Source organism: Epinephelus fuscoguttatus, linkage group LG19 (genome assembly GCF_011397635.1).
Source record: "Epinephelus fuscoguttatus linkage group LG19, E.fuscoguttatus.final_Chr_v1".
In the NCBI taxonomy this organism is placed as follows: Eukaryota; Metazoa; Chordata; class Actinopteri; order Perciformes; family Serranidae; genus Epinephelus; species Epinephelus fuscoguttatus.
The window spans coordinates 25,044,052-25,063,023 of NC_064770.1; the positions used below are offsets into that span (position 1 = coordinate 25,044,052).

General features: G+C 41.6%; 1 protein-coding gene across 2 annotated transcripts in view; it reads left to right on the forward strand.

Annotated features, from left to right (window-relative positions):
* Positions 1-18,972, forward strand: part of cep112 (centrosomal protein 112) — a 136,083-nt gene that overhangs the window by 111,846 nt on the left and 5,265 nt on the right. For both annotated transcript variants that reach the window (XM_049562417.1, XM_049562418.1), the window contains exon 24: positions 9,967-10,056. In XM_049562417.1, coding sequence (XP_049418374.1) covers positions 9,967-10,056 — 90 coding nt within the window. The remainder of the gene's footprint in view (positions 1-9,966; positions 10,057-18,972) is intronic.

Here is an 18,972-nt window from a genome sequence, read left to right on the forward strand (position 1 = left end):
TTTTTATTTTTACTTAAAGATTTATTAAAGATGCAGTTGGTACCTTAAAAAATGTTTTCATTTTTTCTGTCACTATATTCATACAGCACTAAATGAGACAAATAATCTGAAAAAATATTCTTCCCCGCCTACTCTTTCCTTGTAGCATTTCTAATGGCCTTACCGCATGTGAATGAAAACAACCAGTCAGAGCCGAGGAGTTTTAAAGCAGCTGTCAGTCATGTCAGTCACTGCTCGCGAGCTGCGGTTCAACAGTCAAACTAAGCAGTGCTAATCAAATATGAAACAGGATTCTGTTACTGCATTGCCTATTTCTCAACTCAGATGTTTTCAGAGACATATATTAGTATACTGTTTAGCTGTGAAAAGAGAACATTAATGACCCAGCAGGTGTGCTGGATACGGTCATATGGGGTATCAAGCACCAGCTGGAGCATCTTTCTCATTTTACAGCTAAACAGTACACTAAAATATGTCTTAATAGATTTAAGGCAAGAAATAGTCGATGCAGTAACACTATCTTGACTCATATTTGATCAGCATCACCTAGTTTGACAGTTTGACCACTGTTCACAAGAAGTGATAGACATGATTGACATTTAGAAAGTTCTCTGCTCTGATTGGTTGTTTTGGGTTTGCCATGGTCGATTCTAGCAAATGCCATTACAGACAGGAGGAAAGGGTATCTATCTATGTCATTTACTTGTCTCAGAATATAGTGACAGTCTCAGCAAATATGACAAAGTTATTTTCACAAAGTTACCAACTGTAGCTTTAAGAAACGTTTCCAGCACAGTGGAACCACTTACAGTGATCGCGGTTACAGTGATCAACCGCTTATGTGGATCAAAAAGCTTGGGGCAGAATCATTCTCATGCAAATACTGTTTAAAGGTATACTATGAAGAACTGTTATTGTTTGTGAATACGCTTGCCAGTGAAAGTAGAGTTACTCCCGTTTGGCGTCATGCCTCGCTATATTTGCTTTTTTCCTGTGCTGTGTGTCTTTGATGCCTGCTGCTTTACAGGCTGGCTTTTTTTAAAGCTACAATCTCACCTGAGCACTGCAGGAGTACGCACCTATAATTGTTCTGAGCACAGAAAATAAGGAAATACAGGCAGAGGGGCAGAGTCTCTGTAGATAAATACACCGCCACACACTTCTAGTGAGTGATAAGTGATGATGAGAGGGATTGCTTCTGTATGAGTCTATACATACAGGCAAATCCTTTGTAGTGTACCTTTAAATAATTTGCTCATTGTAATGAAATAGTCATTTTGAGTTTTTTCACATGTGACAACATAAAAAAAAAAATTAAAGCTACGGTAACTTTTTCTTTCTTAACTTTACTGTTGTGATAATTTTCCCAGCAGTAACCCGTCTGCTTCCAGCTTCCAGGAGGCTGGTGCTACAAGCACATTGAAAGTAGAGGAAAAGAAAGTCATTTTCTCTCAGTGTAAAACAGTTTCATCGAAGCTTGTGGAAAAACTGCTAAATCAAGCAGAGATGTTCCTTGTGTAGTCTATTCAAACAGCAAGAAACAGTCATGGCTGCTGGTGATTGTGAGACAGGAAACAAATGTGCATGGGGAATGCCCTTGTGGTTGAAGCTGCTTTTGTCAGGTGGCTTGATGGTCACTTAATGACCGTTTGAGAAGGCTGTACTGTATTTTGAAGCAGTCAATAACATAGAGTGCTTCAGGGATCATGTTTTTCTGTAGGCTGACACAGAAGTTGTGTCAATGCAGCGTCACCCTGGTTCCCTTGTCAAAAAGTCTATGGGATTTTTTCCATTGGATTTTGCATAATTGCTAAAAATCATCTCTGTGGCAAACATACATTTATGATACTGACACATTTTGTCCAGCAAGTTAATTTTCACAAATGAACACAACTTTTAAGCTTTTTTAAGCCTATATGCAGTCGGCAGAAGTAAAAAGCTACCTTTAGGCTATAAACAAACTACACCATGATTCCATGACATTGCATCCCCACCACAACCAGGCTCTAAAGCCATGTTTGGCATGATGACGTTCTGTAGACTAATTTAGCCACTTGTTAGCAACTGTGTTTTTTAAGACACATAAAAACTTCATAATTCACAGGTAGGCTATTTATGCATGTATTAAACAAAAACCCATTCTAAAAACCCACTGACTTTGAGATAAGGGAAGTGGGAGTGGTAAAATGCTAGCTCAATTTCGGGTTTTAGGACTCCTGGAGCACTCATTCTTGAAACTGTCCATTTGATTACTTTATATGAATATAATAAATATACAAATGTCAATTAGATATTAATCTGCATGAGAAATAAAGAAAAGGAAAAATTTGTTTATAAGAAATAATCCACTTACTCAATTTGACCTAAACAGATTACAGATTACTACAAGCAGTCTCCACTGTATTAACAATAAATCAAATGACTCCCTGTAGTAGTGAAGGGTATTATTATCAGTGTCACTGAGAATCAACACCTCAGCCTGTAGCTCTGTGCAGAGTGTTTTAACCTTGAGACAAATCTTTTGTTTACCTGTTTAATAAACCAAAACCGCACCTCTGCAAATAAGGTTATGAGCAACTGCTCCTGGTGACTACACTACACACACACTACACACTAACTATCTATATATCCATTGTGCTATTAAATTCTAAAAGGAGTGATGAGACTGTGGTGCTGTCAGTAATGCTGCTCTCCAACTTTCGGTCCAGGCCTGTGTTGTCCTGTATATAAGCACTCGTGTCCACAGGAAATGTCTCGTCTTGGATCTGTATATCTATTTATTATATGAAGGCAAGGATCCCTCTCTTTCTTTCACTCTCTGACTGTCTTTATCTATCTATGTAAGCACCCATCTGCCTTCATGTCCATGTATATGTTAGTGTGTGTGTGTGTGTGTATGTGTGTACATCTCTACATGTGTGCCTGGTGTTGGCTGATTGATGACTTTTCCGGCTGTGGGCAGATTCCCGGCAGTGTTTGATCCACATATCAGAGGAGGTGGAAGTAGGAGAGAGATAACATTCCAGGATGCAACCAGGGAACGTGGGAAGCAGAACAGCTCATAGAGACCGCACTCAATTCTCGGACAACAAACGGAAATTACTCATTAAACCACAGGCCTAATGCTAAGTACAAAGAAACCATGACGGCCTAATGTGTTGTCCTTCCCCGTTTGAAGAGTTACATGAATAGCCGAATCTGTCTGTAGGCAGAAGTAGACAAGCCGCCATTACTGCGGTGGCACCACACTTGCAAACACCTGCTTTACACTATAATGCATGCAAAGAATTTCACTTCTAAGTGTTTTTACAAAGGAATCTGCCCATCAGAACCTGTAGAACCAGTCATATGTTGTAGTATGGTCAGCAAATGGCATTATAATAAAGATTATAATATAAAAAAACTCAAACTTAGTAATGAAATTTAGTTTAATCAGATAGCTAGCCGTTTTTTTCTGTGCTGGTGTTGCTGAAACAACAACCAACATGTAAAGGGGACAAGGCTCTGCTCCATGAAAACAACTTTACTTTCTTAAATTACCATTAGTATTAAATCATCACGTTTCAATCACAGTCTGAGCAACTTCCCGACAAGGGACCAACCAGGGGCCACAAAAGGTCAAGTGGTCTGCCTACACCAGGCCAATGGTGAGCCATCAATCTCATGTCTCTTGCTAAAAAAAAAAGAAATGGAATATTATATCCTTTACTATGTTTTCTTTAGTGTGTAATCACCTGAAAAAGAATTGTTGTTTTTTTGTCACCTTAGAATGAGCCTACATGTGAAGACTGCCACTGTAGTTCTCCTACACGCTTGGCACACAAAAGCACAAGTTTCAGTTGGTTGCATTCTGCAACCTCACCACTAGATGCCACTAAATCACATACACTAGACCTTTAATTAAAGCACTGAGGCTCAACAGTTTACACTACGGCGACCAGAAAACCAAGATAATTAGCTAAAATCTGCAAAGAGCTGAGAGTTACCTTTACTATGCAGGAATAGTAACCCCTGAACCCCAGATTTACTCTTTGAATCTACTTTGGAACAAGCTTTGCGTGCTTGCCGTTTCGCCACTATATATTTGCGTTTTTTCCGGCACTGTGTCCACAATTCTACTACGGTTTGGCACCTTGTCACTACCCCTTTATAAAGTCCTGACCGCACCTGTGCACCAGGACCTGTAACGCAATCTCTCTGTGGTAATTTAATTAAATATTTATGGGAGCATAGTTCAGTGTGCAGACTCTGTCTCTGTTGTGATGTAAATTACACTTTAAAGCAGGCAGCAGTCAACAGGTTAAAAGACTGACTTCAGAGCAGCTAAAAATACTCTGAGCTAGACGTATATAGACACATTTTGTTACCTGTAGCAGCGTGTGTGACATCAGTGACTGAATTTCTGGTAAAAATATGAACATTTAATCCTGATATAAAACCGGGACTTACGTTTTACGTTATTCATTCAAGACAGGAGTTTTTTGCTGCAAATGTATTTGCAACTTCTGCTAAACTTTACATCCATTAAATGATATATGTATGTAAACCCACACATACGCACAAAGACACAGACACACACACAAATACACACAGGGCATATGGTGCATATTTCAGAGTTGTTTCCTATTCTCTTTCTACTGTAGCTCACAGCAGCTGAAAGAGACAGAGACGGAAAGATAGAGAACAGTGTGTTCCCCCTGTGGGCATAGCTCGGTTGCAACATGTCTTCATTACCGCGGCAATTGTCTTACTATTTTCATCAGTGCTAGGAAAGGCACCTCCGTAACTGTGCCGACATGCGTGCATATTGCAGTAGACGAGATAACCGTTCCATTTGCCGTTCAGGAGAGTTCGCTGCTGCCGCCGCCATCACGGTATCTTCCCACTTCAGTTCGAAATCAACTCAGGGAGAAGAGCTGAAATGCATCAAAGCGCTGGAAGCAAGTCAATTCATACCAATATCAGTGATATCTTTCAGAGGGGCTGTCCTGGTCGACTTGCTAAACCATGTCTTTTTATTCTTACACATAGACAGACAGACAGCAAAGCAAAAGCAAAAGTTTCACTTCTCTAACACCTCAGGAGGGAGACCTCTCTCCTCCTCCTCCTCCTCCAGCTTCTCTCTTACACTCACTTCTTTACCTTTCCCACAATCCTTTGATAAAAGTGCAGATAAAAAAAAGTCTGTGCTCATCGCTCTGGCCATCCACCTCTCCTTGAGGTTAGCACCTCCTTTATTATTTACTATTAGATCAGTAGACATACATACACACATCGCCTTGTTCTACTAAAGCTGGTGTGTGTGTGTGTGTGTGTGTGTGTGTGTGTGTGGGCGCATTCCACATACTGTGTCTTTGCTTATGTATGTCTGTGTGCTTCGTGCCCCTTGTGTATGTATCTGTTCTTACCCTTTTGCTTGTCTGTGAGAGTGTGTGTGTGTGTGTGTGTGTGTGTGTGTGTGTGTGTGTGTGTGTGTGTCCTTGGCTGGAGGCGGTGCAGTGTGAGGTTTTTGCTGCTGTCTGAAGTCGTCCAGCCTCAGTGTCATTAGAGGATCTCTTTAATCCAGACTTTGGGAGAAACTTCTGACAGCACGCTGCAAATAGAAGGCCCTGCCGCACATGAAGAGCAGCTCAGCTCCTAACAAAACACCAAGTTTAAAGAGGCCCCTGGCCTTTTTTCCTCCTCCCACTATTCCCTTCCTTCTTTCTTCTTTGCTTTTTTTCCCTGCCCTCTGTTGCTTTTACTTCACCCCAGGGAAACATGCTTGCCTTATCTGCGCAGGAGGACCACCCAGGAAAGATGACTCAGACATCGGTGTGTCTGTACGCCTGTGTGTGTGTGTGTGTGTGTGTGTGTGTGTGTGTGTGTGTGTATGTTGTGTGCATACAACTGTGGAATTGCACACTCATTTGACTGAGTGTAGCACTCACATTTTTAGAACTTTTGCTGTTAATATTAATGCATGCCTATACCTGCGTGGATGGCTCTGAGCGGTATGTTTGTTGGTGCTTGCGTGCGCGTGTGCCTCGCTAATCCTTTGAGCCAAAGTTTGGAATGAAAGGCAGAGGCACATTGCTGATGGAGAGGTGAGAGAGGCCTTCAAGCTCCCGACTGTGGGACTGTGCAGCAGAGGTACACCGCTGCCCCGTCTCTTCACTCCGGCCACGTGTTTCTCTCCTTCATGTCTCTCAGTATCTTGCTCTCTCGTATTCTCACCTTTCTGAGCTTTCTCTTCTTTTCTTCCTGATATCCACCTCCCGGCTTATCTTCCCAGGCTTTTTGCTTTGCATTTTGTTTACTTTTTTCCTCCTTCATGCACCTTACGCTTTCATTCTCCACCACCCCCTGCCCCCCCACCTCATCTCTCCCTATGGAAATCTGATTTCCCTCTCTCCCTGGCCTGTTCACAATGATCCCAGTCTGCATGACTGATAAAGACCATATCACCCTGAGCATCTGGAGACACTTTAGCAGGATCCTCTACACTCCGTCATTCACATACTTTCACACACTATAGAAACGACCGGCATCTTGTGCGTATGTGTGTGCCTTCAATACCTGTGTGTATACAGTAAAGATATAAGACCGACAGAAAGAAACTTGGGGATCGATAATAAAGAGAAAACGGACCAAAGCTACAGCACCTGTAGTTTTTTGTTGAAGTATCTGTCCAGGATTTATCCATAAATTATTTGAGTTATAATTAGCCATATAAATGTACAAATTCATTAGCATCTGCAATGTTAGCCCCCGGGCTAGCACTGGATTAAAGTCAAAGCCAGACAATGGTATTGAGACTGCATCAGGAGGGCTTTGCAGGTGTTCACAGGTGTCTGCTTTGTCCATTGTATTGTTGTGTTTTGTTTTCAGTAGTCTTTTTCCTTGAATTAATATTTGTGGCTGCCAGAGTTAGTGTGAAATCTGTTGCTCTGCGCCTGAACACAGCCCTCGATACAGTATAATAAGACCATTATGTCTGACAGCGATGAAGACTAAATATTTCCGAGGCCCTTTCTGACTCACAAAGTGCTTCTATTCATCCGCAGAATCATCCCATATGATTCTATTAATGAACTGACAAGTGTTGAACTTCTACCCTCAGAGTTGTTTTGAGCACATCAGATACAGAACCCACATGAAAGAGACGGACACGTCACCAGTGAGGCCCACTAAGTCAGCCTTACTTCCCAGAAGACCTGGTCCAGAAATGCTGTGTCACAGTGCAGGGAATAAGAAGTGGGTTTTAGAAAGGGGGGGTAGTTAATCAGGGTCTTCCTTCTCAACTGAACTGTTGCCTTAAAAGGAATACTTACTTCACCCACAAAATGATGATTTGTGTATCAGTTGCTCACCCTGTGTTGCGATGAATTCACAAAGAAATGGAGAAACTATATTAAAACAACCAGTTACAAACTTTCAAACAACAGGTGCAGTATAATCGAAAGTCTTGTGTATCCAGTCGTACACTTTGTACTTCCCAAAGACAAGCATTTTCAATGTTTTTATTTAAAACCTTGTGATTTAAAACGGAACTTAAAGTGAAATGGCCATTTTACTTCGCTGAGCACAGGAGCTGCTTATCTACCACTGCTTTAATGTTATCGTGTGTCTTTGGTGAATCCGAACTATACCTTTAAAACACCAAAGTCACACAATAACACAAACTAACTGACCGAGGCAGCGATAGACCAGCAGCTCCGGTGTTCAGTGGTGTAAAATTACTGTTTTTGTCAATGGAGTCTGGTTTTGAAGAGAGCATAGATAACTTTCACTTTTAGCTCAGATTTATATCATAAGGTTTTAGTGCAAACAAATGTGTTTGGGAAGTACTGAGCATGTGACTGGATAAATGAGACTTTGATTATACTGAGTTGTGTGGGAGCTTGGAAATGGATGTTTTGATATAGTATTCCTGTTGTGAAACATGGATATCATGACTTCATTCATCAAAGATTTCCCCCAATTTTTTGTTTCTTTGTTCACTGTGGAGGCATGCGAGAAAACCAAAGTTCTCCTCATGAATTCGACACAACACAGGGTGAGTAATTAATACACAAATGATCATTTGCAGGGTGAAGTATTCCTTTAAAGGATAGTTGTAGGCGAGGTTAGGGTCACAGTGGGGTAGTGTTGGAGGAAAGAAGGGTAAAAATTACAAGTACTTACTAGATAATCCACTGGCATACAGCAAAAAATACACCTCTCAATTGATTCTATTCCCATTGCCCAAGAAATGTGTCTTTTTGTGCAGTACATTCTGTCACACTCAATCCCTAAACCTCTGATTCAGATGTGGAAAAACTCCATAAGACAGAGGGAAAAAACCTCATACTCTCATGCCTTGGTCACTAAAACCTTAACGCTTGTTTAAATGGTGTCAACTCCACTAAAAATGCTTTTCTTGTGTCGTGGAGCCTTTTGATTCACCAATAAACAAAATGAAATGATGAAATCAGAGGCAAGGGGTTGCAGTGGATGGAGATGTGGGCTGTGATGGGATCGTGACTGGCTAAGAAATACCCTGATTAATAGGATCAACGCTCTGGAAAACCAGCTGCCTTTCATGCTGCAGAGCTGAAACTGACCTCAACATGCTCCAGAATCATAATAGTCTAGTAATGTGTGTTGATCTAGGATTCCATTCGCCAGAGGCTTAAATTGCAGAGGAGGGAGGTACATTATAAAGCTGATTATAAGGCTGGTTTACCTGCATCAATGCAGTTCAAGTACAGGTTCGCACTGTGCTGCAGTCTTATTAAAAGAATATTATGAAGTGTCATGAAATGAAAATATATAAGGTGACTTTCTATCAGTTTCAGCTACTGTATCCAACAATCTGACAACAAAGGTGTCAACTGTTTTTTCATCTTGCCCCTGCTTTCCTTTTAAGTCAGTAGTTCTCAGAGAGCTGCTATCCTGAAGTTCAACTACGCCCTGAAGCCTAACAGTCTGTGTGTGATTTATGTCAGTGTAGTGGGTTGTAGATCAGGCCGGTCATGCCCATCACCTGGACTGTGTTTCCATCAGCTCTGAGAATCAACAAGGCAACACCTGGCCCTCTCACTCAACTCCACTGGGGAGACACACTGAGGATATTGATGCTAGCCAGTGCCCCCCGTACAATTGTCGGAGGCTCTGTGCATGTGTGTGTGTGTGGAAGTGTAAATGCAAGTCTTTGCTTTTATGTGCAGGTGTGTGTGTGTGCACTTGTGCACAAATCGCTTGCTCTGCTTTTCATGCACACTAATCAAAGACGAAGTGTCCACATGTGCGCTTGAAACATCTGGTTCTGCGTCGCATGCAGGAACTGCGCCTTTCTTTCCACTGCTATCACTTACAGACGGAGAGTGAAAAGAATATTCTACACACACATGCACACACACACATAGAGTGCATTTTCTTTTTTCGTCTTTCTTGCCTGAATTTTAGAAAGCAAAATAGATTAAATTCTTTATTGGCGCCCTGAGGGGAAATTTGATCAGTTCAGGTATTTGGAGTACATGTAAGAGAGGCTCTTATCCACTAAATGATACAGTACATCTCTTTTATTACCACCAAAGAAATAATGATCCTTAAAGGAATGCAACTTTACGAAAGCCTAGGAAGTTTGCTAATTCCCTGAGTGAGCAAGTCTCTCTTTCTGTATGCCCTTGTCTAGAAATGAGTTTGGGCTTAATGAGGCCAGTTTGCCAGTAATTACTGTCATGACTTTATTATTAGCCTTTTACCCCGTAGAAACTAATCACAGGCTGCATCTCTCCTCACTGTCCCTCTGTCCTTCCTTCTGTCTACCTTTCTCAATCCTGTATATTCTCTCTTTGGCTTTGTCCATCTTGATCACGCTTGTTTCCTCAGATATATCTCTTCCTAGTTCAGATGTAATTGTACATTAATGTATATCACACATCACACAGATCTGGAGTTGCTTTGCTTTTTCCAACACTGACTGTTTCTCCCTTCCCCCAGGCTCTGCAGGAAAAGGTGGAAAGTCTACAGAGGCAGCTGCACGGCTCAGAGAAGAAGCTGCTTAGCAAAGAGCTTGAGACTGAAGAGAAGGTAATGCAGTCACTCTCTTCCTCTCCATCTCCCGCTATCTCTTTTTCACGTTCGTCAGACATTCACAGGAGAGGCAGGCCGTCTCTCACTCAAGCTCATTTGCTCCTCAGCATTACTGTTGCATCACTCCCGCTGCCCTCAGCCTTTTCGTCACACTTCTTTCTGATTCTATTCAGCGCAAACCTCTATTTGACTTCTTTTTATTAATCATGCAGTCCTTTTTTTTCTTTCACTGACCCTTTGGACACCCATCTCTGCTCCCCCATCACCTGACGCCCCAAGCCCCTCACCCCTTAGTTGCCATCCTTACTAGACCCTCCAGGGGGCCACAAAGACAAAAAAATGCATTCTTTCCTCCTTCCTGCCCTCCCCTCATCACTCTACCATCTCTCATTCTCCTGTTCGAAGCTACAGATATGCCCCCTCGCACATTTCCCAAATTCCTTGAGATTTGGCTTCAAGAGCCAGCGCCTAGGGCCAGGAATGCCACCACCGCCTGTGTTCAGAGGGAAGCCTCTGTGTGTGCACACACTCCCCATTGCTCTCCAGAATGCCCTGTAATCATGCTCTGTTTTGACCTTGACACACACAGAGAAGAAAGCACTAATGACTGCACTCACACAGGAGGCTCTTCTTTGTACCCTGGTATGTACACCAAAGGCATTCATCCTCCTGTGTCCCCCTCTGATCCGCCCACTGACCCTTGTACACACTTCACACACTCGTCACACACCTCGGAGTCATCCGTCATAAATCTGCAGGAAGGGGTCAGTGGCTTTTAGGAGCCGTTGGTCACCGACCCAGTCCCAGAGGCGCTGCACGTTGTTTCCTATAACTGAGGAGGAGCTGAACCTTGAACCTGTCTCTTGTAGTGTCAGATATTTTTGTCTGGATAAGGGTTTGAGTTACTCTTTTTTCAGCTTCATATGTTTTGTTAGTGTCATTTACTGCGTGATCCACCACTGACGACACGGTCGATTGATTTATTGGTTTTCCCACAGATTGCCAAAATCCTTGGACTTGATAACTATTTTGCGGAGTTTAGTTTGCTGTGAGATGTATCTGCTCTCTGGTATTTCTTTCTCAAGGTGAAGAGCAAATGTTTTTATATTTCTAAAGTCAAACACATGGTCAAGTTCCCAGCAACCTCTATGGCATATTGTCTACATATGTTACAGCTGCTCATAGTTATTAAGCAAGTGACACAAAGTAAGAGAGAGGTCAGTATTTTTCAGGATCATTCTCAGCATCTTGCACATGACCTCAGATAGATTGCCACAGAAAGGTATACTTGAGGCAGATGATGTTGGTTTAATCGAATAGTTCTCCACTTCTTTGGAGATTCTAACACATACTCTGACTTCTACTGTGCAAAGTTTCATGATGTTCATTTTTGATATTTATGCTTTTAGTTAGCACATTAAATCACTCAAAACCCACTCATTGCTTGCGGTCTATAAAGCTTAGTCTTGTATGGCTGAAATGTTTTTAACTGGCGCCAGAAAGAAACACAGATTTTAGTACTCATACCAAAAAATGCCTCTTTCTCGTATCAAATGAGCAACATTATGATTTAAATCGGGCAATATGTCAAAGCAAAGAACGGGTAAACAAGACTAAGAATTTGATGAAGCATTTGGTACCAATTTCACGTACTTGACAGTTCTTAATTCTCCGCCACAAACACATCTCACTAATTTATCGCAGATTGTTTTGCTGTGACAAAGTTGGCAGACGCAAACAGGAAGTGTGCCATAGTCGGATAAGAATGAAGGAATCTCAACGCATCAGCCAACTCAGAGCTAAAAGCGATGCCTCAGCAGATAACGACAGCTGAGGCAGGATCTGGAGTGATGAGATCTGAAGTACACGGTTATAGAAAGAGCTTTTTAATAAGGTGCGGCAACTTATGTTCCAATGTAAAGCATGTCTTCATCATAATAAGAAGAGGCAGTGTAGACATTTGAAATGCCTGTGCCCAGCTGATAGCTGTCTCTCATAGAATAGATAGATTCTTACTTATATCAAATTTCCTGGAGAGCAGAGTAGAAACATTATAGAAAACAGATCTAGTTGCATTCTTGGTCACAAGATGTCACAGTTTTTCCCAGGAAGTGAGCCGTATCTACCCAATGATCTTTAGTCTCTAGTCATCGCGTAGCTCAGTGGGTAGACAGACTCTTTTTCTTGGTCACAGCAATTTGCTGTTTGTAGTGGTATATGAGTGTTACCACACCAGTGCCTCTACTTAATCTGTTGATGTAGTTGTACCTGTTCAGTTGCGTCTCAGTACCCAGCATCATCCTTCTCCTGTCATTGCACCCTTAGGGCTGATTTATAGTTGTACACAGGCTCTACATAGAGCCTATGCCTTACTCCAGGTTCACACTGCAAACCGAAGCTTTGTGTGACAATATTCTGTGGAGCGCTGTCTGCTTGTTTTTGGTGCCTCTGTTTAGCAGCTGAGCTCTTCACACTGACCAAGAGCCAGGCCAGTTCGTGATCCTCAGCGATGGTTTCAGCGTCTGGTCCGTTTTTTTCCCCAAGCCGCAAGTGTATCTGGCAAGAAAACACACTGAAGATGTTTGTAAATGATATAAAGTGTAAATTACAAAGGCTTTTAATGATCTATGATAAATTATAGAGTATGCATCCCATGCTTCGACATATGTCAGTTGTCTCAAAACAGAGAGCAAGAGAGACGGGCAGAGCCACAAACAGCCACACTCACATCAAGCACACAGACACAAACACACAACCAGACGGAGACAGAGCTCTATGTGTAATTTAAACAGAAGAGCAGCTTCCTGATAGGTGCAGAGAAATGTTCTTCTGGTTTGAACTGCCAGGTGACTGCTGTCAGGCAGCTGATTGGGCCACTTCCGTGTCCAGTGCGAACCTGACAACTGGCAGCCATTGTGAGCATTTGTGCTTATGTGGTGGTGTGTCTGCATCGCTTTGTAATTACACCTCCAAAACACTAGTTGGCATTCGGGTTTTTATGCCCCTGTTTTGACATTTTTTTATTTTGCTCAGGCGCCCCAAGTGAACTGAGCTACTGCCGCCCCACATTCTGTGAAGTGCTTTAAAGTTTGGTTCAACCACGTGCTTGAAACGCACATAAAACATAGCTTCATAACGACAACATGAAACAAAAATGGCTCCATTATAACTCACAAGGTTTACAGACCAAACTTTTGTCTTTAGCTAGACATGTTTTCCCCACACATCCCCACAACTTGCTAATGTTATTAGCATAAGCCTATGACATATTACATTGCATAAATTCGCTTAGGAGCTAGCTAGGCTAACTTATGCAGTGTAATATGTCATGGTTTATTCTTTTTTTAGTTATTTGCAAAAAGTAAATAAAACTTGTTATTTATTTATTTATTTATTTACTTTATTTATTTTTTATTATTTATTTATTTCACAAAAACTAAACAGGAGGTCTGTGTTTTCGGGACGTGTAGTTCAGGCTACAGCATTAGGTACGCATCTACTCAGAGGAAGATAGGTACAGCATCGATTAAAGGCATTGTCCCATTGTCACTGTTCCTTAAGACTTTGCACAGAGTTAAACATGTGTGTTTGGGTGTGTAGGTGTGTTTGGGCAGCTCTTTCTGTTGGCAGCGAGTCACAGTTCTGCTCCCTGTGGAGAGAGAGACTGTCTGAATCATATATTTACTCCTGACTCCTAACCTCCTCTCACCGAAGGTCAGGTGTATATGAGTGTCAGTTTTGAGTGTGCGTGGTGCATGTTAGTAAGAAAACAGCTTTTCTACTGTACAATTTTATTTCGGCTTGTGTGTGAGTGTTTACAGTACTGTACATCATATGTGCATCCACATTGTCGTGTGCACACAAGTTCATTGTTTTTTGTGTATGATAATAAACCTCCACTCTCAGTCTCCTCACACTGATATTGCCCTAGTTTATCTGCCAAGACTTGTCTTTGTAATCCGATCCCACACATGCAAAAACAGCCTTTCTGCCCAGACTTCACACAGATGTTGCTTGCCTTACACTTGCAGGGCCCTCGCAGGCTCCCCCACTCTAAAATGGCGGATCAGCAGCTCACTGTGTGGTTCAAATTCTCCTTGAAGAGAGGAGCAGAATGTTGAAGAGTACAGCTCTTTGTATAAATACATAATGATACAGTGGGCACGGTGAACTGTACAACTTTCAGAAATGTGTTCTCCTGCAACATGGGAGCTTGATAAAATAAAAAATAAATCATTTCTGTAGATGTTTTCAGTATTGATGCAGACATAAAAATGCAGAGGAGTTGAACTTAAGTTCTGTAGGCTCAGTCGTTTTCCTGTGTGCTGTTTCTGTTGAGGCACATTACATCAGCAGCTACCAATCCATCCCATAGTTCTAACAACTTCAATAAGATCTGTAGCCACTTCTAATCTCCTCCTGCCTTTTTCTCTCTCTTTTTTTTCACTTTTGTGAAGCGGTTTCTTTTTTCTCTCTCCCAGCAAAGCGTTTTTGAATTCAAATCGCTCCTTGGTGAACTCTCTGAGTGCCAACTTAGTGGATGTGGAGGTGCAAACTTTGTGAGTGGCGTCATTTTTGATGTACCCCCTTGTTCCTGACAAGGTTTTTGTCACTTTGGAACAAGGGGGTATATCAAAAATGTCTTTCCAGCAGCTACTCACCCCCCCCAACCTGTCCCACGCAAGCTTGCACACACACACACCCCAACTTCATTAGCATACATCAAGCTTCCCAACGATGTGACAAACTTCATTTGAACGTTGAAAGTGTTGAGGGCTTGTTTCTTTCTGCTGGCAGCTGTCAAAAACCACGCCATGTGACAGTACCAAACGCAAGGGAAAGTCAAAACCACAATCTAAAGACTATATATAGATGAAATGTTGTCATTTTAAGATGACTGGGAGGGGAAAACGACTGCCGCTCCTCGCAGTCTTCAAAACTAGAGAATCACGCTTCATCAGGAACAAACAAAATCTCATTTTAAAAAGAGCTGTGGAGATGAAACCTGATTTTTCTCCTGAAAGTCAAAGTCCCTTTTCATTGCTGTGGGAAATAGTGGCACACTTCTTTTTTTTTCTCCCTGTGTTTCCCTTCCACTCTTTTCTTCCCTGCTCACTCTCATCTGGAGTCCGTCAATGACCAAAACCTTGTTGAAGATTTGATCAGCAGTATTGTTCAAAGGCACCTGACATCTGTCCTAATGGTGAAGAGGCTTTTTTTCCCATCATGTGCCTCCTGCCACCTGTCAGAAAAACAAACATGCCTTTGCTGTAAAAAGATGTTGAAAGGAGAGAAAAATGTGTGTTTGCGAGAAGAAAAATAGAGATGTGAGAGGAGGGACCTTGGAGGAGGCGGGAGGATGTGGAGCTGAAGGAACAAGTAAGACATCTTTGGGGACTTTGAGAGACGCTCCTGTTTTGAATTTCAACATCATTGAGAGACACAGTGAAGGCAGACATTTTGAATCAGTACTTTACCCATCATTTTCTGCTCTTTGCTGTATCTGTTAGCTGAGCATACGTTTCCACAACAGAGATGTTGATATAAAAAAAAGGCTTCTGCCTCCACCCACACACATTGCATAGTAAACTATGGCTAAGCTTTAGTTAGACATGCTGTGGAAAGATGTGATTGCAAATGCTTTGGTGTGCCACTGTGCTGCAAGAGCAGAACTCTATCATACACCTTCGGGTTACATGCATACTATATGATGCAATGAAACAAAAGCAGTGCTGATTTTGGAATAGGAACAACACAACTTTTACAATGCAAGTGTGAAAAATGATATGTGATAAGTAGGGGTGGGCGAAATATCGAATATATTTGATGTATCCTGGCTTTTTCCACATGGGATGTATAAAATGACAATATCGCAAACCCTGAGTATAAATTGTCATGTCGTTTATTAAGCCACTGACATGAGACTAGCCTCTGCATTTTGATTCTCTTGCTCTCCTCTACGGCTCTCTCCCCTTCACACAGAAAATAAGGCTTATAAACATCAAAGTGTGTCAGCAGGCAAAGTGTGCCTACTATTTAGTTCCAATTTGCAACCATGGAGCACCAGTGCAACTTTCAATTATCATTAAGACATGGAGTGGACTAGAGAGCTATTATTTTGTTTCCAGCTCAGCATGAATTAATCCTCACATTTAAAGGCACCACAGCAACAGCTTAATTTAATGAGTGTAACGATAGTGTGAGCAGACGCAGTGTGTTTTTATACCTGCAGGGCTCCAGACTGCGACATTTTAGTTGCATTTTGTGACCACGGAGCACCAGTACTACTTGCAAATATTATTTTATGAACTGAGGAGCTGTTAGTGTGTTTGCAGCTCACTGTGAATAATAATAGTTTAACTCTCTGCTAACTACTAATATAACCAGCTTCAAGTTCACAGCAAAAACATCAACACTGTTGGCCTGAGACAAGTGGAGCACTCCAAAATAAAAGCACCATTGGTTCTGCTGTGATTTATTTAATTATACCAGTGCTTAATTATAACACTAGCTACTTTATTTAACTTTTTTGGAACTGTAGTTCATATAAAATTTGGTATTTTAATAGTCCACACTAGAGGAGATTTCAAAATATTGAGATATATATTGTGTATTGCGATGTAGCCTTAAAATATCACATTATTTTTAAGCAATATCTTCCAGCCCTTGTGATATTTTATTGTGCTTTTCTTTTTGTCTCACACTAACAGCTGGACTAGGCATTTAGATCCAGACTACACGTATACGGATATTTTTTTTTTTATTACCTTCAATGTACAAAATATCTCCGTCCATACTAGTCCATATAACGCAAAAACAACTCCAAACACTCCTGCACCAGCTGCCTTCAGGCTAACTTTACCTTTTTCAAAGCACCTACTGGGGATGTCATCTACATTCATTTTCCTTAGATATAAGGACGAATGAGCTCACGCAAAGATACAAATGATGCTGTAGACATGCAAAAGTTTTCATTCCCACTTCTCATCGATAACAATCATGCTTAAAAAGTAGTCACACCAGCTGCTGGTTCGACCAGGCCTTCCGACGTCTTCATTCGTCTTTGAAGATGTGCAGGAACACTAAGTTTAGATGTAAAGTAGTCATTAGACCAAGCTGTGCTAACAAAACATAAACAATCAGGTAGTCTGCCATTGCTGTTATTAGGGATGTCAACAGTTAATTGTTAATCAGTTAACCATCCAGAATATTTTTACTCAGGTACGCATGCCAGTCGACAGGTTAATTTTGCTACTCTTCAGTTTACTGCACTCTGCACCAACCAGCTCTGGTGAGAGAAGCACCAGTCATTCGATTATTACCGCTAGTAACGCCATCCTGCCTATAGCTTTGCTGTGGAAACATTGTGCCCACCCTTCAGTCTTCCCCCAGGTTGCCTGGTGAGAAAGCGGCTCAGTTTTGAGCTGGAAACCCCCCTTTAGCGTTGTTAGCTATCACTGTTAGCTCTGTTTGCATCATTAGCAGTGTCAGCAGGGATAATGGTGCTAACACAGTTAAGAGTGCACTGGACTTAAAGCAAAGGCCTTTTGTATTCCACGTAATTTTGTGGTTTGTTTTATTTGTTTGTTTGTTTTCTTGAAAATTAACTTGCAAGTTACCAGTTAATGTGTGTTGGGTTATAAAAAAGGAAAAATAACCATAATTGACGCCCCTTGTTATTGTTTCATGTTTATTACCCAGAGCAACAAAGGGCATGTGTGAATTGACGAGACAACGTCATTGTTTCCAAAATTTTTTGTTTTACACGTCCACACGGATTCAAAGTAACCAGAGAAGGTGTTTCAAAAATCTCCTGTTTAGTGACTTTGAAGTCTGATTGGCTGGACGAGAGGCGAAAACATAGAGGAAAATATTGTAAAATATTTCAAAACTAACTGTGAACTTCTAGATAGAGCCTCAGTGCAGTTAAACCGTGAAGTCATAAGGACAAATGCCAGAACCTTACAGTATCACATAATACATTAGCTCCAGTGTTCAGCTTCCCCAACATGAAAGCAAACATTCATGGCTTGTCCAGTTTGATCAGCATTACGACTGTACGTACAGTAAACAGTCGTCCCTGTTGCTCCCTGTGAGTCCCGGTGAATACCCCGTTGTAGCCTTGCCCATTCTGATGTATGGGAAGGAAAATGGAGACAGCAATGCCACAAAGGAGCTTGTAATTTAGGCAGAGCGGATCTCTCATTGCTGTGGTGACTGCACCATACATGAACCAAGAATGCAAAACTAAGGAGCGTGGCTTTTGAAGAATCTAGACTTATATTCAGAGTGGTTGGTAAGGGATGTGTTTATTCAACCATTGTTTATTGCTTTGGTCTGAGGTAGTGGAGTGTGTTTTGTCTTGGCTTGCCATTTTGTTATGACTACAGAAGCTGCTATAGATAGATAGACTTTTTGAAAATCTGAACTCCCGTAGCTTCAGCTGATTTTTTAACTCCCGGACATTCAAATTAAAGCCTCCAAAACCTCCTTTTTGCCACTTGTTTGAAAAGGTCGCTCTCAAATTATCCTTGACTTCATTCTCACACAGAGAAGAAAAAGGACATATTTCTGTAAACTTAAAAAATGAATAGGGCAGAAGGAGCCCTGAAAAATTGGCAAAGTTGTGGCAGTCTAATCTACTGCACACTGTGCCGAGACAAAGTGAGCTGCTTCATGTTGGGATCATTTATACTGAAGGTTGCTTTGAAGTGCTTCCCAATCCCTTTCATTGTGCCCAGGAAGATTAATTAGCCAAAGCCAGAACAATCAGTTAAATCCACAACAGGAAAATTATTTTAGGAAAACCAATCTTTTTCCCTCCCCCTCACCTCATTCACGCTCTCTTCACATGAAAGACCGGACTGATGAGAGGAGAGGTGGGGAGCGTGGGGATATTCTTAACGTTAGCTG